General features: G+C 53.2%; 2 protein-coding genes across 8 annotated transcripts in view; one reads left to right on the top strand and one right to left on the bottom strand.

Annotated features, from left to right (window-relative positions):
* Positions 1–21717, top strand: part of BTBD19 (BTB domain containing 19) — an 89748-nt gene that overhangs the window by 13320 nt on the left and 54711 nt on the right. The gene's annotated exons all lie outside the window — the stretch shown is intronic.
* On the bottom strand, positions 13–20072 carry PTCH2 (patched 2). 5 transcript variants are annotated; one of them, XM_082454958.1, is made up of 22 exons: positions 15342–15836; positions 14704–14896; positions 8210–8399; positions 8033–8102; positions 7747–7838; positions 6911–7106; positions 6190–6311; positions 5894–6041; positions 5677–5808; positions 5439–5594; positions 5262–5354; positions 4859–4984; positions 4647–4765; positions 4192–4540; positions 3730–4042; positions 3496–3638; positions 3230–3410; positions 2822–3102; positions 2596–2733; positions 1402–1544; positions 1208–1307; positions 29–834 (listed from the first exon to the last, which is right to left on the bottom strand). In XM_082454958.1, exons 1-22 carry the CDS (start codon positions 15432–15434, stop codon positions 571–573), a joined length of 3642 nt encoding a protein of 1213 aa, XP_082311084.1. In that variant the 5' UTR covers positions 15435–15836; the 3' UTR covers positions 29–570. The 5 variants fall into 5 exon arrangements, with proteins under 5 accessions (XP_082311086.1, XP_082311083.1, XP_082311085.1 ...); XM_082454957.1 differs by having other exon boundaries at positions 16–834; positions 5262–5594; positions 15342–15837; XM_082454959.1 differs by having other exon boundaries at positions 16–834; positions 5262–5594; positions 6998–7106; positions 15342–15837.

Genomic DNA, 21717 nt, shown 5'->3' with positions numbered 1-21717 from the left:
CAAACTCACAGCTCTATCTGAAAACAAAGCGCCAAAGTCATTTGAGATGAGTTCATATAGAATATATTTCACTTTTAAAAATAAAACTTTCAGCATAGCTAACATCTATACAAACTACAAAAATAAACGTCTCCATATAAATAATTTATGTGGTGAGAGGTGGGCAGGGATACAGAGAGCCTACCCAGGACTCAGCAAGCAGTGGGGGACCAGGACTGGTGAAGGGTGCTAGAGGATCCCTCAGGCTTGGTCTGCTGGGGGCAGCAGGGTGGGGTGGGAGGGGGGACAGGGCTGCACTGCAGCCTGAAGTGCTTGCTGGCTTTCACCCCACCCGGGCATGGGCACAGGCACGGAGCACCCGGGTGTGCAAGGCTGCTCACAGCCTAGAGGGTGGTGGTTTTGTGTGGATCCCAGGGAGGTCTGTGATGGCTGGGTCGAGGAGGGGATGGCGGCAGACAGCAGCAGCAGCAGGGCTCCCCAGGAGTCTGCCCTGCGTTCAGTAACACCCCACAGCTTCCCAGTGCCTTCATGTGGCCTGAACGGGGTCTCCATGCTTCAGCTGCTCTTTCATCAGGTGGCTGGACATGGTCCCCTAGAACTAAGGTTGCTGGAGCCACTGGCAGCTGGTGTGGCAGCAGGGGACCAAGTAGGCTCTTCAGAGGCTGGGTGGATGTAGGCACCAGGCAGTGGAGGTGGGCGGAGGGCCACGGTCATGGAGGTAGTCACTCTGGCAAAGCTCTGGGGAAGGGTGGGGGCTACCCCCCACCTGAGCCCTCCTCCTTGTGCAGCTGGTGGGCTCAGGACCTCTGGGCTCTCCTTGTACATCTGTACCACCTTGGGGGAGACACCAGCCCCAGTGAGCCCAGGGGCTACTGGGGACGCAGCCCCCTTCAGCACCTCCCTGATTGGGAAGCTGGGGTCTTTGGCGGCTTCCAGCAGGGTACGAGAGCTGACAAGGGACAGGATGTCGAGGTCTGGGGCAAACCCTGCACCTAAACGGCTAAGGTGGGTCCCATGAAGAAGTCAGGAGGGCTGAGGGGTAGGGACATGATGTTTGGGCGAAGGGGGAGGCTGCCACCTTCAGTTGGTGGTACTTATGGGGAGAGGTCCCTGTGAGTTGAGCCCCGTCTGTTGGCCGCTGAGGGCATTTTGCCCTGGCTCTGTTCCACCCCATCCCCTGGGCTGGGAGCAGAAGGAGGGTGGTCACCTCTGGTGGGGGGCCCAGGATGGACAGCAGCACAGGCAGCAGCACGAGCCCATGGAGGAGGCCTAGGAGTGTGAGTACTGTCAGCACCACGAAGAAGTACCTGGAGGGGGGCGGTGTGTGGGGCCGGTCAGCCTGGGCAGGTCCTGCCGCCAGTGCAGGGCAGCCCTGCCGCCTTGCCCCGAGCCCTCCCCTACCTTACAATGAAGTCAAAGTTGGAACCAGCAAGCATGAGCAGACCCAGCAATGTGGAGATGGCCCCATCGGTCACCGGGGCCAATGTGTGCTCTAGGGCCCGGGCAGCCCGGAGGTTCCGGCTACCCTGGGAGGTCAGGAAGCCCTGGGGGAATAAAGCGGTCCTGGAGCTGCTCCTTGGCCAACCATGGCCAGCTCATCTGTGTCCCCAGGGCTCACCCATGCCTTGGCCCACAGAAGGCCAGGTGAACCGAGTCCCTGGGAGCTGCCCAGGACACAAGCACGAGTCCATATAGGTAACACTGTATAGATGAGTGAGACACAGGGATGTCTAGAATAGGTTGGCAAACTACAGTCTGTCCCATGTTTTTTTGTAAATAAAGTTTTGTTGAAACACAGCCACACCCATTTGTGCACATAGTACCTATGGATGCTTTTGGGCTACCCTGGCAGAGTTGCCACAGAGACGATATGGCCTGCCAAGCCTAAAATATTTACTATCTGGTCCTTTACAGAAAAAGTTTGCCAACCCCTGGTCTAGAAGGATGGACACCAAAGTGATAACTTCTAGGGGTGGCATTTCAGAAGATTTCTAATTCTTTCTTGGTACTTTCCAGCATGCTGACATTTTTTGTCTCCCAAGGAGTATATATTATTCTTATAAGCGGAAAAATGATAAGGCTTTTATGGGGGAAGAAGGGAGCTGTTTGTGGGGTCTGGCCAGGTCTGTGCCGGAGCTGCCAGCTGGTCCACGCCCCTCACCCCACCCGCACTCCTCCCCCGCCAGAGACCACGAAGCTGTGAGAGAGGCCTGCCTGCCTCTGTTCTAATATCTCTGTCTTGGTGGGATCTCGCCATCCAGCTACCAGCCCATTTCTCTGATCCTCTTCACGGTAAATTCATCCGAAAGAATTGTTGGTTCCCATTTCCTCACCTTCCATTCTGTCCTCCCTCACCCCTTTCTGGTCAGGCCTTTGTCCCTCCTCCCTACTGAAATGGCTGCTTATTTGTTTGTTTGTTTACTTGTTTATTGCTTATCTCTACACTCTAGAATAAGCTCCTTGAAGGGAAAGCCCGTCTGTAGTGCTCTTATCTCCTCAGTTCTTAAATAGTACCTAGCACACAGTAGGTGCTTGATCAATATTTGTTGAATACCAAATCAGCTGGCCCACCCCTCCCCTAGTGCCTGTGCTCACCAGAGCCACATGGACCGTGAACTCGACACCAATGCCTACAGACGCCACAAGGATCACCACGGGGATGGCGCTCAGCTTGATGCCCAGGAAACCCATGATGCCAAAGAGCTCCACGGTCATCACTGCCAGGACCAGTACCTGGGGAGGGCAGGGCTCACCCAGGGCTCCTGGGCAGGGCAGGGGGGCAGCTATGGGTCTCTCCAGCCCCGCCCCTGCAAGGACTCACTATGAGGGAAGCTGCCCAGGGGTTGAGCAGCAGCAGGGCGCAGACGAGGAAAGTGCACACCAGCAGGATGCAGACTGCCAGCAGAAAGCAGCGCCGCAGGCCCAGATACTGCTCCCAGAAGAGGAAGGGGGAGCCGCTGGGGTAGGCGCGCACCCCGGCCCGGCCTGCCTCGGCACACGCTGCCCGGGCCCCCTCAATGGTCTCCACGAAGTCTGCAGTCTTCTGGAGGCCGCGCAGTAGAAAGGGGAACTGGGCAAACTCCAGGGGCTGGGCGGCGGGGACTGTGGAGGGGAGGGGGTGGAGGGAGAGGGAGGGGTGGCCAGTAAGCACAGGGAGCCGTGGGCAGGGCCTCAGGGTAGGGCCTGTGTGGGCCCAGGCCTAGGCTCTTCGGGCTCCCCTGGGACTCACTGCGAAGGTTCTCCCCGGTGGTGTCGTACTTGTCATGCAGCCACTCGGGAGGTGGGGGGTAGAAGTTGGCCTGTGAGGCTGCCAGACCCAGGGGGTCACTGCTCACCCACATGGTCAGCCCCATGTAGAAGAGCTCAGGTGGAATCAGCCCGTCCTTGTCCACCAGCTTCCTTGTGGTCAGCTGTAGAGGCGGAGCGAGCTGAAGGCTGGGCCCATGGGGCCTGGAGCCCCTGGGTGCTCCCTGACCTTTCCAGTCCTCTCCCAACCTGGCTGAAATCCAGAGGCTCCTGGGCATCCCCGGTCTGGATGAGCAGCTTGTAGGCTAGGGCCCCATCCTCAGAGCCATTGCGGTATGAGTGGCGGGTGATGTGCCCAGAAGCCCAGTCCTGGTCAAACGCAGCCTGGATTCCTGGGAGAAAACAGGGTGGGGTCCGGTTGGCCTGGAGCTCTGGGAGCTCCTGCTGGCCGCAGCCCTCCCTGCCGGTCTCCTTGCCTCTCACCCTGTAGCCAGTTGCGGTAATAGTGCAGCCAGGTGCGGGGTGCCTGCGTGGCCGGTGGGGGCAGCACCGCCTTGAGGGAACTGAAGCGCTGGTGCAGATCAAAGAGGGCGCGTTGGGAGTGGGCGTAGTCAAAGCCACCCTGTGTCACCAGGGCCACCTCGTACAGAGAGAAGTACCTGAGCTGGGCGCTCAGGAAGGCATGCTCCTTGGTACCCCGAGGCACCACATCTGTCAGGGCCAGCCCATCCTGCACCAAGGTCGATCCATAGAGGCTCAGGCCCAGAAGAGCCCCAAAAAGTACCAGCACCATGGCCTGTGGGAAACGGCAACTAAGCTGGAGGCCCAGGGATACCCTTGGGCCCTCAGATGTTGGGCTAAGCCCTCTTCCCTTCTTGGGGCCCAGAGACACCTAAGAAGCCTCTGCTGCGTCTCACCTCGACCTGCCTGGGCCTGGAGGCTTACCTTGGTGTGGGACTGGAGCAGCAAGGGTGCCAACTGAGATCGGGCGAAATGGGCAAGATTCCAGCGGGCGCAGGCCAGGGACTTGCAGGCTGCCTTCTGCCTTGTCCCCTCCTCCTGGCCTAGAAGGTCCCGTGTTGACCCTCCTGGGCTGAAGAGCTCAGAGGCCAGTGGGTCAGAAGGTGGGGGCACCAGGTGGGCTTGGGGAGGCAGGATGGTGACCACATGCTGGCTGCTGGCTTCACAGTGTGCAAATGCCTGAACAGTGGCAGTCAGGTGAGCAATGCCCACTGGTACTGTCCTATCCCCCAGCTCCTGGGGCAGAATCTGAATCACCCGAGCAGAGCAGGGGCTGGAAGAGGCAGAGAGAGGGGGTGATGGGTCTGTGCCTGGAAATGCTGCTGAAGGGACAGGATGGGATGGGGCCAAGGAAGGACGGCCTGGTGGGGTAGGGATACCTAGAGAAGCAGCAGAGCACATCAAGGCGCTGGCAGTGGCGCCGGTGCAGGTCCAGGCTGAGGACCGCTGGGAAGACAAGCATCACGGCTGCAAAGTTGCAGCCAACCACTACTGCCGCCTGCGGGATGGACAGGAGGGGCACAAAGCCTGGATGAGGCCTGCCCCGGCTCCATGCCCACCCTGAGCCCAGGCCCCGTTTGTGAGGCCTCACCTGCAAGGAGAAGGCCCGCAGTGCAGGGATGGGAACTAGGGCAGCCATGAAGAAGGCGATCATGTTGTTGATGGATGTGAGTGCAACGCTGGTGCCTGTGCGCTGCAGACACTCACCTGTGCGCTCCTGTCAGGACAATGCAATGTGAAGGATGGCAGAGGTGGGTAAAGGAGCCTCATAGCAGCTAATATTTATCGTACTGTTCTAAGTACTCGACTTGAATTACCTCACCGATCCTCACTACAACCCTTACGACACAAGCACTATTATTACCCCTGTTTACAGATGAGGAAACGAGGCACAGAGAGGTTAATTACCAGCCCAAGGTCACTCAAACCAAGAGGCTCTGAGCCCCTACGCAGCACTGCCTCAGATGAGCCCAGGCTGGAGGACGAGGCCTCACCTGGAGAGGGGTGCCAGGTGGAGCCTCTGTGAAGGCATGTGCCAGCAGGAATATGTCATCCACGCCAATGCCCAGTGCCAAGAAGGGCAGCACCTGGAGGGGCACGGGGCGGGCAGCTGGAGGAACCGAGCAGCCTGGGCCGTCGGCCCCCAAGTCTGCCCCACAGTCTTGGTGTACCTGGGTAGTGGCGGCATTGAAGGCGATGCCGAGCAGGGCGCAGAGCCCGAGGCCCGAGGCCACCGCCAGGGCCACCAGCAGCACCCCGGCGAGGCCCACGGCACCCTGGGACTGAGCACAGTCCCACCGCAGCATTGTCACGCAGGCGTAGGCCAGCTGTGGGGAGAGAGGGCAGTCTTGGATAGGGGCTCCCAGGGTGGGGGCCGGTGGTGGGGGACAAGGTGCCAGGAGGACCCACCATGAGCAGGTAGCCTCCCACCACGCGGGCAGCGCTGACTTCAGAGAAGGCGTGCAGGATGTCATCCAGGGTGGTGGAGGAGAAGGCGTGGATCTGCTGGGACGCGTTCCCAGGCAGGGCCTCCTGCGCCAGCTGGGGAGACAGGGCGGTGTGAGGGGCAGGAGGCGGCAGCGGCCTCAGGGCACCGCGTTCGCCGTCTCCACGCCTCCACACTGACCTGCACGAAGCGCCGCTGCCAGGCCTGCAGCACCGTGCTGGCCTGCTCCTCGCTCCAGCCGATGTCGTGTGTCTGGTAGTCGCCCCGGAAGTGCTCATAGAGCTGGCGGGGACTCATCAGCAGGAAGGTGCTCTGCAGGGCCTCTGCCCTGGTTGGGGTACAGGAGAAGTAGGAGTCAGAGCTGGTCTGAACACCCAGGAGGGGGTGTGCAAGGGGCTTTTGCCAGAGTTGCCTGGCATCAGGGTGTGGCTCCCCATACCTGGGGTGCCCTTACCAACTCCCAGGGGAGGCCCTACCTCAGCAGCTGTCCTCGGGGGTCTCTGGCCAGGCCTCCCAGCAGCAGTTCCTCCTGCCAGTGCATGAACTTGTGGGAGAAGCCATGGCAGCCCCCGCTCAACTCCTGAGCCACATTGGGAGCCTGGAGGGGGACAGCGGAGGGGCTCATTACTCAAGGCCCTGGTTTTGGATAACTGGGTGTCTCTGGGCTGGAATCTGCAGGAACCATGCTTGCCACGGAGCTCTGTGGGCCTGGAGTGTAGATAACTATTATGCTGAGCCTCTTGCCTGCTCTGTAAGGGAGCAGCTAGTGTCCTGCAGAGAGGAGGCCACAAGAGGGAGCCGAGGCCTAGAGACTGGCTGCGGGGAGGAGTGGGCATAACTTTGGTGGTTTTGGAAAAAGGTCCACGTTCACAGGGCCACACAGACACTCAGGAAATTAGGTATGATACTCGTGCTTAGCTAATTTGTCCTGGTTCCCTGTACACTATATTTTGATGAAGTCCAGCCTTTCTGGGCTTAGAAAAGGACAAAGGGATTCATAGGCCACTTGAGGGTTCCTTAGCAGAGCTGAAGAGGAATGGAACCCTCTAGGTGTCTAGCACAGTGGGGGCAGGGTAACAACGTCCAGGAAATGGGGGGCAGAGCACAGAGCAGTCTGCTCTCTCCTAGAACAGGGGAACATATGAGGGGAAAGGGAAGGAAAATAACCTTTCCCTGGCGGACCTGGCTGGAACCCACCTGCCTGCTGTGATGGTTAGGGGCACTAGATGGGCAGTGGAGGTCGTCAGGGTGCAGACAGGGCCGCCCCACGTAGGCCTGGCCCACCTGTGCCTTGTCTAGCAGCTCCCGGAAGCCCTCAAGGGAGGCAAAGGGGCCCAGCTCCTCCAGCAGCTGCTCTGGATCCAGGTTGGTCCACTGGATGTCGGGGCGGCCCCTGCAGGGGAGAGCCCATAGTTGGTAAGGATCAAGGATCAATGCCCACCCTCCAAACCACTGCTATGGGACCCATGTAGTAGCCCACCCTCCTCCTAGCTGCTCATCTGTCCCTCTGTGTGGAGGGTGGTCAAGGCTCAGCCCAGCAGGCTGCTGCAGTGAGCTGTGGACAGATACCTGGGCTGAGATGGACCTCAAGACAGATGGTACTTAACACAATGAAAAGGCCCAGAAAAGCCCTACTGCATTCCTTCCCAAACCGTCTACCCTTGGTTCTAATACATAACCATACAGGCACCTGCTTAGAACAGGTTTTCTTTCTGGCCTGGGTCACAGCTGAGCTGACACCTAGCTAACTCTCCCTGGCAAAGTCTTTCTGGGGATTTTTTCCTTCCTTTGTTCAGATCTTACAGATCTTCGTGTTTTGTCTAAATAAGACAGGTCTGCCTCTCCTTCGGAGGTGAGGCGAAGGGGGATGTGGAGAGAGCCCTGAGGCTGCTGGTGCTCTGACCCTGGCTTGGGAGGTAATTAGGCCCTGGGTGAGCTTTTGATCATCATCTTTACTCCCACCCTTCTTTCTGCTGGGGAGGTCCTAGCAGGGGATGAAGCAGGGCCCTGGGAGCAGCTGTGGCAGCACTCACGGCAAGTAGGCAGAGCCCCCTTGGAGTTTGGCTCCTTCCCAGAAGCAGTCGAGGGGGGTGAGGATCACGCAGGGAAACAGCTTCTCAATCATCTGCCAGGGACATCCCAGGCCACATCAGTCCTGTCCCTGGGCTCTTTTCTCCATGACCTTTGTAGGATGCCCTCTGCAATGCCCCCACCTCCCGACGCCCCCCCCCCACCCCCCCGCCGTCTCTCCAAGCCCTCCCTTACTGCAGAAAAGGCTCCACCTCTACCTAGTCTCAGAGAACAGCTCAGGATACTCACCCGCTCAATCATTCCATTTTCAATTAGGGGAACTCCTGACTTGTAGCAGATTTTGTTCAAATCCCAGGACCTGCAATAACCAGGGGCACAGGACATCAGCAGAAGAAGGGGATTCCCACTCCAGCCCTGCTGCAGCACCTCTCACCCCCAGCTGCTCAGGGGCTCAGCCAGACTCACTTTCCATAGAGTGATACTTGCACTTTACTGGCGGTGAGGGCTGCCTGGAGGTGGAGGCCAAGTGCCTCAGGCGTGAGGACATTCTCCCCCTCCTGGCGCGGGGTCTGTATCAACATCTGGGAGGTGTATGCAGCCTCCTCCCCCAGCTTCTCCTTGGTGTATTGCAGCTCTTGGCTCACTCGGCTGCCCGCTGCCAGAGCAGAGAGAGAAAGCTGGGGGAAAAGAGCCTCAGTGGATCAGAGCTCCGGGGGATGTGGGACCCTAACCCACAGAGGCCTCCCAGGACAAGTGGGAGAAGCTTCTCCCTGATGGCCATGCTGACTCCCCAGGCTCCTGGCCCTCTGCTTGGAATCTGGAGTGGAGAGGTCCAGCTGTGTGGCTCTGTGGAATTCTTGTGGGACCTAAGGTTTAAGCATGAACCCAGCTGGCTGGGTTTGGAGCAAATAACTTTAAAACGAGAGATCAACATGAGCTGGGCCAGGGTGGGGTTCTGGGGGTGTCCTGGTAAGGGAGCCCTCACTCAGTCCCTCTCTACTCTGGTGGGGAGGACAAGGAGGGACAGAGGGGCCAATAGGGAGGCTGCCATTGGAGGGTCTCCTAAAAGAACAGGTCTAGCGCTGGGGCTGGTTCCTAGTTCAGGTTGTCCCAGGCAGTGGTTTATATCCATATGCTTTTTTGCAAACCGCTCTGCAGAGGGGTGGGGGGTGCCTGGCAATAATGGCTCTGTGGTGGCACAGGTGCGGGGGAGGGTCAGACGGTCTTTCAGTGTGATGCTGCCAACATACTGCTTCCACTCATGGATCCTGGCAGAGGTGACATCAAAGTGGGCCTGGGGAAAAAGATCCCTTTCACCAGTCTCTCTGTCCAGACAATGGGGAGTCCCGGCGCCAGGCCTGCCTTCATCTCCTTGATCAAGTCCTGCATTGCACTGGCCACGGAGGCCAGCTCTGTACCTGGGATCTGGGGAGGCGGGGATGCTGTGAGGGATGCTATGACCTGACTGTGGTTTGGGGGAGGCGAGGGCCAGGGCCAAACCACCCCGGAGGCTTTGTGGACTTGGCCTGGTCTTAGACCCATAATCCTGCTTCAACCCATCTGGGGCCTCTTCCTGTAGGTCACTGCCACCCTTGGGGCCCAACGGACTGCTTCTCTGAGACTCCAGCCCCACCTGGGATTATCATGCTCCCCAATCTCTTTTTCAAACCCACACAATCCCCTCACTCATGCGAGCCCCAAACCCTTGGAAACTCCCCATCACAGATTCACCCATATGCTCACACCTCCCATCCCCACAACAGTCTCACACAGCCATCATCCTGCCTTCTCGGCTGGCAATTCCACCTACTCTTTTTCTTCCTTTCCTGACTCCCCACTCCTCTGCAGTAGGCTCGTACTGCAGTGTTTATTTCACCAGGCTTGGGCCAGAGGTGCCACAAGGAGGGACAGGAGGGGAGGGCAGAGATAAGCTCCTCACAGTAAATGAGTTTGCTGAGGGGAAGGAGGCATGGGAGAAAGAAGGAACCCAGACAGAGCTAATAAGAAAGCAAAAGAAAGAGACAAGCACAATTTAAAATACAGCATCAAGGGAGTTCCCTGGTGGTCCAGTGGTTGGGACTCTGCACTCTCACTGCTGAGGGCACAGGTTCGATCCCTGGTCAGGGATCTAAGATCCCTGCAAACCGTGTGGCGTGGCCAAAAAATTAAAAAAAAAAAAAATACTGCATCAAAGAGAATAAGGAATCTTCAGAGAAAATGAGGAAGAGAAAAAGATAAGTCTTCGCTGACGATGACGATGACAGATATGAGGACAGATGCACTAGGATGTATTGTGAGGCAAGAAGAGACGGGGCGGGGTGCCACAAAGGCTCTGGACAGACCTGGCTTTGGGTCTTGGCTCTGATGCTTGGTCTGTGCTTGAGTAAATTACTTAGTCTCTCTGACCCTCAATGTTCTCATCTGTGAAACAGAGAAATGCCTACCTTGGTAGAATTAGAATCAATGCGAGCAAAGTACTTAGGAAGTTGTACACAGTAGGTACAGATATGGAGTTATTATTCAATAGCTGCTGGGAGAGAAATGATATGATGGAAAAATGAGAAAGAACTGGAGAAAAAAAGAGACTGCAACTGAGTGGGGAAGAAGCAGGGGGAACAGGGTAAGGAGACATCAAAATCATCACATTTGTTAAAAACTTTACAAAAGGGGCACATATATACAATGGAATATTACTCAGCCATAAAAAGAAACGAAATTGAGTTATTTGTAGTGAGGTGGATGGACCTAGAGACTGTCATACAGACTGAAGTAAGTCAGAAAGAGAAAAACAAATACTGTATGCTAACATATATATGGAATCTAAAAAAAAAAAAAAAGGTTCTGAGGAGCCTAGGGGCAGGACATAACGATGCAGGAATAAAGACACAGATGTAGAGAATGGACTTGAGGACGTGGGGAGGGGGAAGGGTAAGCTGGGACGAAGTGAGAGAGTGGCATGGACATATATACACTACAAAATGTAAAATAGATAGCTAGTGGGAAGCAGCCGCATAGCACAGGGAGATGTGACGTGTAGAGGGGTGGGATAAGGAGGGTGGGAGGGAGACGCAAGAGGGAGGAGATATGGGGATATATGTATATGTATAGCTGATTCACTTTGTTATAAAGCAGAAACTAACACACCATTGTAAAGCAATTATACTCCAATAAAGATGTTAAAATAAATAAATAAATAAAAGCCACTGAACTGCAGGAAAAAAAAAAAAACTTTACAAAAGGGAGGATATAACTGGTTAGCCAGCATGGAAAAAGAGTCCACTTTATAGGTAATCCAATAAATGCAAATTAAAATAGCAATGAATTATCATCTTTCAAATTAGCAAAAATTTAAGAATTGGTAGTACTCATTGCTGGCTTACAGGAATGCATTCTAACTTACCTACCGCAGGAGTGTAATTTGGTACAATATTTGGGGGAAAGCAATACTGCAGTATGTTTTAGGATCCTCAGAAATGTTCATAATCTTTGGTCCAGAAATTGCACATGTAAGGACCTGTAAGCTATTGTAGGGACTCAAGCTGTCTCTGTGTGGAATGGGAGCCATATTATGTTTTAAGCAGAGAAGTGAGATGACCAGGCTTTTTCATCACCTGATATATTCTGGAGCTGAACTGTGAATGATGAATAGGAGTTGGCCAGGGAAAGAAGTCAGGGAAAGGGGTTCTGGACCAAGTGTGTGCAGGTAACTGTAAGAGGCTCCGTGTTGCTGGGCTGCTAAGAGTGAGGCAGAGACAAAGCTGGATAAGCAACCTAGAGTATGCTAAGGAGCTTGAACTTGGTTTTGGAGACTCCCCGGAACCCAGTAGAGTGGTGGAAGGGCTCTAAATAGGGATTGACTTGGCCAGATTTAGAAGCACCACAGGAGGGCAGTGCGGAGGCAGATTTGAAGGTGAGGGGGAAAGATCAGTCACTTAATAGACCTCGATTTCCTGGGCCATCCTCTGAAAGGCCTAGTGATTCAGGGCAGCTGGGCCCTTCCCCAACCTTAGGAGGTGAAATTTGATTAGTCTAATAAGTCAATCACAGAAATTCCACCGTCTTTGCCAAGTGAAGGATTTAGGCATAGGATGCTACACAGTTCTTGCCAAAGTATAACCAAATGGGAAGTCGGAGGGGGTGGATGGTGGGGAGGGGTAGGTGGTGTATTTTTCCTCACTTTCAAAAAGGGATGCAAGACAGGGATGACTTCTCTTTTCTACCACTGCAGCAGCCACTTTGGGAGAAGGAGGTGATAAGCCTGAGGACAAAAGCCCAACATGCAGAAGGCAGAGGAGAAAGACAGAAAGAAACTGGGTCCTTGATGATGTCCTTAGATTGCTGAATTATCCATCCTGGAACTTCTCTACTGTCTACTGCTAGACTCCTTGTTGGGGGGGATAATAAATCAGTCTTCTTCTTCCTTCCTTCCTCTTTCCCTTTCTCTCTCTTTCATGTGGCTAAAAGCATGCTAAATGATACAATCAGGAGTGTACTGCCAGGCCTCAACTAGAGCAACAGCTGCAAGGGTGGAAAGGAGGGATCTGAGAGAAGCTGAGAAGGAAGAATTTTAACTGTTTAGTGACCAATCAGGTGAGCAAGAAGAACTGAGGCTGACTATCAAGGTTTCAGACTTGGGTGTCTGAGTGAATAGTGGTTCCACCAATTGATATGTGGCTGTCCCCTGCCTTCCAGACAGAAGGGCTGTATGCTCCTTATCTTCAGGGACAGCTCCAGTTTCAAACCATCTCTATCACTGTTCCTGTAAGTACTAGTTGGGCTACATGCTGTGATTTTCCTTTTCTTTTCTTTCCTTCCTTCCTTTCTTTCTTCTTCTTCTTCTTTTGCCCGCACCACCTGGCTTGCGGGATCTTAGCTCGCCGACCAGGGATCAAACCCGGGCCCTCGGCAGTGAGAACGCGGAGTCCTAACTACTGGACCACCAGGGGATTCCCTGTGATTTTTATTTTAGAGAAATTATCTGAGTCCTTCAGCTTTAATATTGATCAGGAAGGAGAAGTCACATTCCAAATCTCACCACGGCAAAGCTGGAGAGTCCAGAACTCTGATAGCTAATGTCTAGCTTCTTTCTTTGCTTTCTGTATTAACAAAACAGGAAAGGAATGGAAAATACCCTTCAGTCTTCACTGCCTAGGGCATTGCTGGAAGAAGCCTCAACAACAGATGTACAGAGAAAAGATCAGGTCAAGATCACTGCTTTTACCTCACCCATAGCCCCAGCTAATACAGGGCAGAGTGATATTCCTTTTTTTTCAAAGTAATTTCTTTCTTTTTTTTTTTTAAATAAATTTATTTATTTTTATTTTTGGCTGCATTGGGTCTTTGTTGCTGCGCGCAGGCTTTCTCTAGTTGCACTGGCGGGGGCTACTCTTCATTGTGGTGCACAGGCTTCTCATAGCAGTGGCTTCTCTTGTTGCAGAGCATGGGCTCTAGGTGCGCGGGCTTCAGTAGTTGTGGCTCGCGGGCTCTAGAGCGCAGGCTCGGTAGTTGTGGTGCACGGGCTTTGTTGCTCCGCAGCATGTGGGATCCTCCCAGACCAGGGCTCGAACCCGTGTCTCCTGCGTTGGCAGGCGGATTCTTAACCACTGCGTCACCAGGGAAGCCCCAGAGTGATATTCTGACATAAAGAGAAAAGACCTAGGAATTGATTACCACCCTCTTATATCACCCTCACACAAGCAGCAGCAAAAATCCAGTGGGATCTAGCCTATCCTGTGCTGGAGTGTAGGAGAAAGGATGAGGAAACATGGAGGTTCAAGCAGTGTTTAGATTGGGAAGATCTGGGGAATGGAGAAAGAAGAAGAGGTGGGAGACAGCCTCTACTGTGGCAGGAAATCCAAGAGTCATTTGGGACCACCCAGGCAGCAGTAGTGTGGGTGGGGCTATGTGCATGTGCCTGTGTGTGTGTGTGTGTGTGTGTGTGTGCGCGCGCGCGCGCACATTTGTCTTGGGGCTGGGGGCAGGCAGGCACAGAGAAACATCTGCTCTGGACCCCAGGGCTGGCCTAGAGTGTGTATATATGTGAGGGTCTGCAGAGGGCTGGGGGGTTGGGTGGGGATGGGGTGTGGGAGCCCAATAGGCAGGCAGGCTCCAAGAAACATCTGCTCTGGATCCTAGGGCTTGCCAGCATTTAAAATAACTCAAGGGTGTGAGAGTCTAACCTGGGCCCTGCCTTTGGGTGTGCGCCAGGGCTGGGGGAGGTTTGGGCCAGCCCACAAATGTAAATTTCCCAGGAAAAAACAGAGGGGAGTTGGACTCTGTTAAAGGGTTGCCATACTAGGCTCCAGGAAAAGAGAGTTATGTCAAAACTATTAATAAGAAATTATTTTACTCTAATGCTTCCATTAGGAAGTGAAGATCTGGTTCCACTTGACTCTGCTGTTGCCTTGAAGTACAGATTCTGTGCCACTTTTCCACTAAATGGTTGCAGGGGACCTCGCTGTATGGGACCTCTCCCTGGAGGCCTGCCAGATGATTTACTGTTTCCCCAACCTTCTAGTTCTAACTTTTCTGATTCTCCTAGTTAGATGCGATCTCTCCCTGCTTTCTTTTATACAACATAATCATTTTCTGCTCTGTATTATATTGTATATTATATCCCAACATATATTTTACTTTCCTTGCTACTGAAAGATGGGTCTTGCTTTAGTTGCCTTTACAAGCACTGCAGTGCAGTCAAATACATATGAAAGATTGCCAGTAAATGCTAAATAAACACACACGCACTCACAGATAACTGTTCCATATACCCATTCACAGGGTTCCACCATCTGCAGATGTCCATTTATGGATGTGAGAGGGAGCAGGGCTCCCAGATGCTCAGGCTCTGGCAGGCAGGTGCCCCCTCCAGACCCAGCGCAAAGCCCACTAGAACTCAGTAGCCAGCTCCTCACCCTATTCTCACCATACCCAAGCAACTATGGCCAGTGTCCACAACTCACCTTCCACCCAGAGCTGTTCTAGGTCTGTCTCAATGATGGCCACGCGGAGACCCAGTGCTAGGGCCCCAAAGGCCAAAAGTCCCAGGAAGAGCACTTTGCCACAGTGTCTCTGGATCCCGCAGCCCAGAGAGAAGAGCAGGCCCTGGAAGTAAGCACGAAGCCAGAGTGGAGCCTGAAGGCTCCCAGCTAGGATCTGGGATGGAAAGAGAAGGGTCAGCCAGGCATTACTGCAACAACGCATGAAACCTTTACCTCTTCTTATTATACCCTCTACCAAGCTCTAGCTTCTTGGTTTCTGGTTACAAGACAGAGGACCTAAACAGACACAGGCCCAAACTTGGAAAAAATTTGACTCCATTCCCTGCCTCCCACCCAATATACACCTGAGGAAGGCACAGATTCCTTTTCTGAGATAGGATACATATACACACACCTGTTCTCAGGTGGACAGAGGTGGACACAGACACACCTACTCTCACCGGGCAGAGCAGGAGGAGACACGGACAGACAGACACACAACACAGCTTTCCCGGGCGAGGGCCAATAACACACGGCATTTAAGAGACATCACACCTTGCCGAGTGACAGACCTGGGGTCTCTAGACCCGGCCCCTTCTTCCGGCTTCCCCTCCACTCACCTGGGGTGCTGCAGATCGAGCTGGGGGTGTGTAGCCCGGGGGCAGCTCCCCGAGGGGTGGCGGCCGAGCCATGCTGGCGGGGATGGGGGGCATGGGCGCCCCCAACCCGCGTTATCTGGGAGCCCCCATAGGCTGGCCTGGTCCCGCGTACCGCGAGGTCCCGCGTCGGAATTCAGTGGGGCCGCTTAGCCGCGGGTACGGGTGTACAGTGGCGTCCGTGAGCTGTAGGAGTGCAGGGCGGTGCGGGCCCGGGGCGCCGAGCCGGAGTCGGTCCCGCGTGCAGGAACAGCTACGCGACGCCCGGCGCGGCTCGAGGTGGCGACCGCAGTGCCGAGGAGGCGTCTGTAGTCCAAGAAAAAGGGAAGGGCCGGGGCTACGCCCTCCCTTTGGCTTAGTCGCCGGCAAATTACCCGGAGCTGCGCGGCTGGATCCGTTGCTAGGCAACGGCGCCGCGGGGGGCGGGGCAGGAGACCACCCAGGCAGGGCCACCCCTCTCCTCGCTTCCCCGCCCGCCCGCCCGCCTGCCTGCCCTCGGGGAGGAGGAGGGAGGGAGAACCCGGAGAGGCGATGCGTTGGCCAAATGTAAGTCAGGAGAGACCAATGCTGAAAAAAGGTATCTGCTGGCCGACGCAGCCAAGACCCAAAGACTGCTTTTCACAACTCTCTGCCTCCATTCTCTCCCCCTTCAGTCCACTCTCTCCACTGAGGCCAGTCATCTCTCTAAAATGCGAATCTGATGACAGCTGCAAAACACAAAGCCCACTTGGAGCACAGGGCCCTGCAGGATCTAAACAGTCTTCCCTCCCATAGTTCCTTCACACCCACCCAATGTTCCTTCCAGGCCTGCAGAGCCACATATAGTTTCCTAAACCCACCATGTTATTCCATGTATTTCTGCCTTTGTACATGTGGCCCTCTCGTTTTGGCAGACCACCTTCAAAACGGAGCATGAGGGAATTCCCTGGCGGTCCAGTGGTTAGGACTCCGCGCTTTCACTGCCGAGGACCCGGGTTCAATCCCTGGTCAGGGAACTAAGATACTGTAAGCCTCGCAGCACTGCCTGGAAAAAAAAAAAAAAAAAAAAGACCCAGAACTGAACATGAATCAACCATCTGCCTTTGAAGTCTTCCTTGAGTCACACCACCCCTCCTAACGGATAGTTGCTTCTTTATGCGCCTTATAACACTCAATTTATATATTTATTATTGCACATGATACAATTTATGTACTTGAAAGTCTGCCTCCCTCACTAGAGAGTAAGTAGGTGCTCAATAATTGTTGAGTGAGTCCTTTGAGAGTTGCACAAACCAGTCTTGGAAGTGACTTGGAAACAGAGCCTAGTCCCTTTATTAAACTTTCTTCAATTGTCTGGCCTCTTGAGTGTGTTTCTGCAGGTTCCTGACTGATTAATGCTGAGTGGCAGAGGAGGGTAAAATCAATATACTAGCATGTAAAGTTTGGGAAAGAGAAAAAGAATCTCCAGTAAACTCATTACTCTAACACAACTACTATTATCTCTGGCCAATTTCTTGGTCAGTTCTTCCAGACTTGTTTATGATTACATCACAAACATTTCATGTTACTACACAGTCTTTGTATCAGTCATTTGGAGAATGTTCTTAGGACAGATTCCCAGAAGTGGGGGTGTTTGGTCAAAAAGTATGAACATTTTTATGGCTCTTGCTACACATTGCCAAACTGCTTTTTGAAAAGTTGTGTCAATTAACATCATCTCCCTGGAGATCTCTCTTCAGTTCTGGTGAAAGGGGAACTTTAGGCCAAGGGGGTGAACACCTAGCAGGTTTGCCACTTCCATTGGTCCATTCATCCAGCAAAATGCCTTGGAGGAACTAATACATATGTGATGCTGTTGGCCAAGTAGTGACTACACAGTAAGAGCAGCGTATGTGCATAGCACTTTGTTCCTCCCTGTCATAGAGAAGAGGGTCCTGTTGTGTATAAAGAAAGTGTACCCTCAGCAATTATCTGGAAATAGAAATAGCCTCTAAACTAGGTTGTGTGGGCCCCTAGATTGCTCTTGCGGCTATAGCAAAGGATGAGTATGGCTGGGTGTCATCAGGACTGGAAGTAGAGAGGCTTTGCTGTAACTAGTTCTTGAGGCCTCCTTCCTTCTCGCTAGATTTGCAGACATAAGGTCCATGGAGAAATAGATTGCTAATCACCTGGGCCTTGCGACTCTGTTTCCACAGCAGGCCCACCATTGCTAACAACTGTGGTAAAGTCTGGCACTTCTATGGATGCTTTCAGGGCAAGGCCTGCCTGCTGAGAAAACTTCTTGCCTTGTAAAGTCCAAACACCAGGGTGGGAGAAACTGGTCTGCAGTTCCAACAATTCTAACCCAGGGCCTAGTGCCCTCTGACTGCTCTGAGCTCCAAAGTGACCTTTCTTCTCCCCAACAAAGTTGAGTTCCTAAGTACAGCTCAGCTCAGCCACGGTGAGCTAAAGCCACAGACCCCAGGGAACAGGGAGGGAAGAAGCTCCTCTTTTCTCTCTATAAACAGCCTGCTTCAACTATGGAATAGCCTGGTTCACAGTCACTTCCACTGGACCTCGGTATGTGTCTTGGGCCCAAACCAGAGAAATTCTCCAAGGAATAACAAAAAGAGAAAAGCAATCATTCATTATCACCAAGGAGTAAATCTAACTACTGATTGAGACAAATATTCCTTAAGGTCTCTTATGGAGCCACCCCTTTGCTAAGCTCTGGGGTTACAGAGTACCTGATTTTTAGAAGTTCATAGCCTAAGAGGGAGCACAGAGACCACATGGGAAACCACTGTGAGCTGGAATACTCAGGGAGGTTTCCAGAAGTGAGAAGATCTGGATGGGAGAGGTGGGAGGGTAACAGAATCTAAAAGGAGAAGACAGGGTTCAAGGTCTGGATCTTTCATTTACTGGCTATGAGATCTTGGGCAAGTCACATAATCTCTGACATTGCCCTAAGGATTAAATGAGATAATATATATAGCTGAGGAACAGTGCCAGGAAAAGTGAAGCAAAACACCACACACACACACACACACACACACACACACACACACACACACACACACACACACACACACTCTGTTGGGGAAAGTCATCAGCCTGGCTTCAGGGTAGGGTCCATGAGGGAGGAGCCAGGGCAGGCCTTCTTTCCCTGGTATTCCCCAAGCTACTCACTCACCATGCTTTGGGCTGGCTTCTGTTACCTGGGCCAGGCAAAGTCAATGACCCTGAGATGTGGAGGAGGGAAGCAGATGCCCTAGCAGCCCCCCACTACCACCCATTATGTTTAGGGGCCAAGCCTGGGAATGTATGCCCCTTCCCTCTAGGCAGATTTATTCCAGTAGCACCTGTCAAGTCTCTAGTGCTAGAGGCTGCAACCAGAGATCAGAGAATGGCCTTTTACCTTGATGGTGAGGGAAGGAGAGAGGATAAGAATCAAGGCAGAACTTCCCCATTTATCCATGGCAGAAAAGCCCCTGATGCAAGCCTTCTGGGTGGTGGCAGATGGCTCAGGCTGAAGACAGGTCATCCTGACCTCTAGTAGAATGTGTTCTCCTGCTCAGCCTCTTTATCTCCCTGTCAGCTCCATCAGAGCTGAGCTTTCTAGACCTTCTGTCTGGGTGGTCCTTCCCACACCCCTCTCCCCCTTCCTCAGACACATTTAACTATTTAAAAAGCAGCATACCAAGACCTGGCTTATGTACCTTCTTAGGGGTAGGGATGCCTGTGGATGAAAAAAAGTCTACTCTTTGCAATTCTCTGGAAATAGGAACAGCTTCTAAACTAGGCTGTGCAGACCCCTAGATCACTCTTGGGATCCAGCTAGAGTGTTCCCTGACGCTTCCCACTGCAGATGGGAGTGGGCTGGCAAAAGTAATGTGGTGAAGAACTGGGAAGTTCAGCCTCTCACCTTGGAAAAAGCTTGGAGGGCAGTCTTGGCGGTCAATCCCCTTACAGGCTCAGGGAGCTCTTGCTGGCAGGTAGGGGAGATGGGTTACTGGCGGAGGGGTTCTTGCACCAGTAGCCATCGAATTGTCTGATCTGGCAAGCTCCCAGAACCCTGTTCCTCAACACCTCCCCACAGTCCTCCTTGATTTGGCATTAAAGGCCCCCTTCCCCCTCTCCTCCACTCCCCTCATGCAGCATCCCTGGGAGAGAGAGGCAGGGCAGATTCTGTCAATTCTTTTGCCTGCCTGGCTCTTCTGGCTTCTGTCCCATGGAGAGGTAGCTGGCCAGTGGACATTCAGTTGCTCACTATATTTCAAACCTCTGTAGATGCTGCCAAAAGGAAACAAAAGCTGTCCCTGCCTTCTGGCAGACAAATAGAGCAAAGAGAAGAGAAATCAAAGCACCTTGGGCACTCAGCCAATTCTGGAGTTGTTGGAGACAATAGCAGCAGTGTCCTGAGCTGGGGGCTACTCCCAGCTGGGACTCAAACTCAGCAAGGTCTTCCCCTGGGGGACTTTTACCTTGTCTTCTTTTTCTTTCTTTTTTAAACTCTTATTTATTTATTTATCTATCTATTTATTTATTTTTGGCTGCATTGGGTCTTTGTTGCTGCGCACCGGCTTTCTCTAGTTGCAGCGAGCGGGGGCTACTCTTCATTGCGGTACACGGGCTTCTCACTGTGGTGGCTTCTCTTTGTTGTGGAGCACGGGCTCTAGGCGCGTGGGCTTCAGCAGTTGTGGCACGTGGGCTCAGTAGTTGTGGCTCGTGGGCTTAGTAGTTGTGGCTCATGGGCTTAGTTGTTCCGTGGCATGTGGGATCTTCCTGGACCAGGGCTCGAACCCGTGTCCCCTGCACTGGCAGGCGGATTCTTAACCACTGTGCCACCAGGGAAGCCCACCCTGTGTTTTCTCCAGCTCCCTCCTTTCCTTGGAGCAGGAGCTGCTCATGGGCTTGTGCAAGGGAAGGTAGAGGAGAGGCTTTTCCTCTACTTTACTGTCAGGGGTTCCAAGAGCTCAGTGGGGAAGATCAGAAAGGGGTATGGGAAGGCTCTGGGACAGTTTAATCAATCCCTTCTCTTCCCCTACCCCACCCTACCTCCAAATCCACCCACCTCTATCCCCTTTCTGCGGTCAAGGAGCAGTCTTCTGGCCTCTTGGGCCACCTGGACCCCAAGGGTCAGAAAGCTCTGAGAGGGGACAAAACCTGAGAAAGTCACTTAAAAGTCACCTAGTCCAACTTTTCCATTTTGCAGATATGGAAACTTAGGGACAGAGAGAGAGAGAGTGATTTGGCCAAAGCCAAACAACATTCCACAGGGCAGGTCTTCTTCCATCGAGGCCAGAACTGTCTCTAGCATCATCGGAGCCTCACAAATTTAACATCACCTCCAAAGGGGATCATCTTGGGCACTACCACAGCTCTTTATTCCCACCTCCCCCGCAGTCCTATCAATTTCAACCACTCTGCTGTGCCATTTCAGCTCCTGTCTGATTAGGACAAACTTTCAGGAACCTTGTCCTGACCAGTGGGAGGAATGTGGAGCTCTAGAGCAACCAAGAAGGCTGGCGGAGGTGGAGATCCCCCAGGGTAGGAATGCTCATCTAGTCTCTGACAAGTTCAATAAAAGCAACTAAGATTCAGGCAAGATCACTCAAATGAACTTGAGAGACTTCAGATTTTTGAAGCACTGTAGAAACCAGTATTTCAAATCATTCTTTATAATTACAGCCACCCACAGTGAGCACATCAAGAGAAACCTTTCCTTTGATAATTCTAGGAGGTGAAATCTCACCCCAGGAACCACTTTCATCTTCCACCAAACACCTGCAGGCTGTAAAAGCAATGTAGGGAGAGGCAAGAGCAGAGTGTGTATGTTTGGGAGCGGGGGTGGTGAAGGCAAGGTGCACAGGGCTCCAGAAGAGCTGTGAGTACTGAAATCTCACTTCTCAATGATCTGAAGCAGGAGAGTCTGTGTAATTAGGGTATAAAGGAGTACAGTTGGAGAAGACTCAGAAAGAATTTCAAATGATGATATAGGTTGCTGGCTCTTCCTTACCAGGTTGGGCAGACCTCACTAAGAGGAGGTGAGAAGGGGTCTAGCTTCTCTCAAACCATGGCTTTCTTTTATTGCTCTTTCCTCCACTAAAACCTGTGGGGATAGGCTTGTTGGCTAGGCAGGGGCTGCCTCCTGATTGCTTTAGGGTCTCCAAGGTAATAACAGTTGAGCTGGAGAAACTGACCCAAGACTGGAAGGATAGGAAGTAAATGGCAGGGGTTAGAGGGTGAGGCTGGCGGTGGCGTGGTGTCAGGGGCCAGGAATCTATGTGGTAGGTATGAGAGCAGAGTAGTAAGTCCTGGACTGAGGTTCAGGGGCCAGGCTGCCCAAATTGACAGCTGTAGAGGGAACATCATATGCAGA

This window comes from Balaenoptera physalus (assembly GCF_965194825.1).
Source record: "Balaenoptera physalus genome assembly, chromosome: 1".
NCBI classification, from domain to species: Eukaryota; Metazoa; Chordata; class Mammalia; order Artiodactyla; family Balaenopteridae; genus Balaenoptera; species Balaenoptera physalus.
The sequence above is the reverse complement of the archived record's forward strand: the minus strand, read 5'-3'. Positions and strand labels throughout refer to the sequence as shown.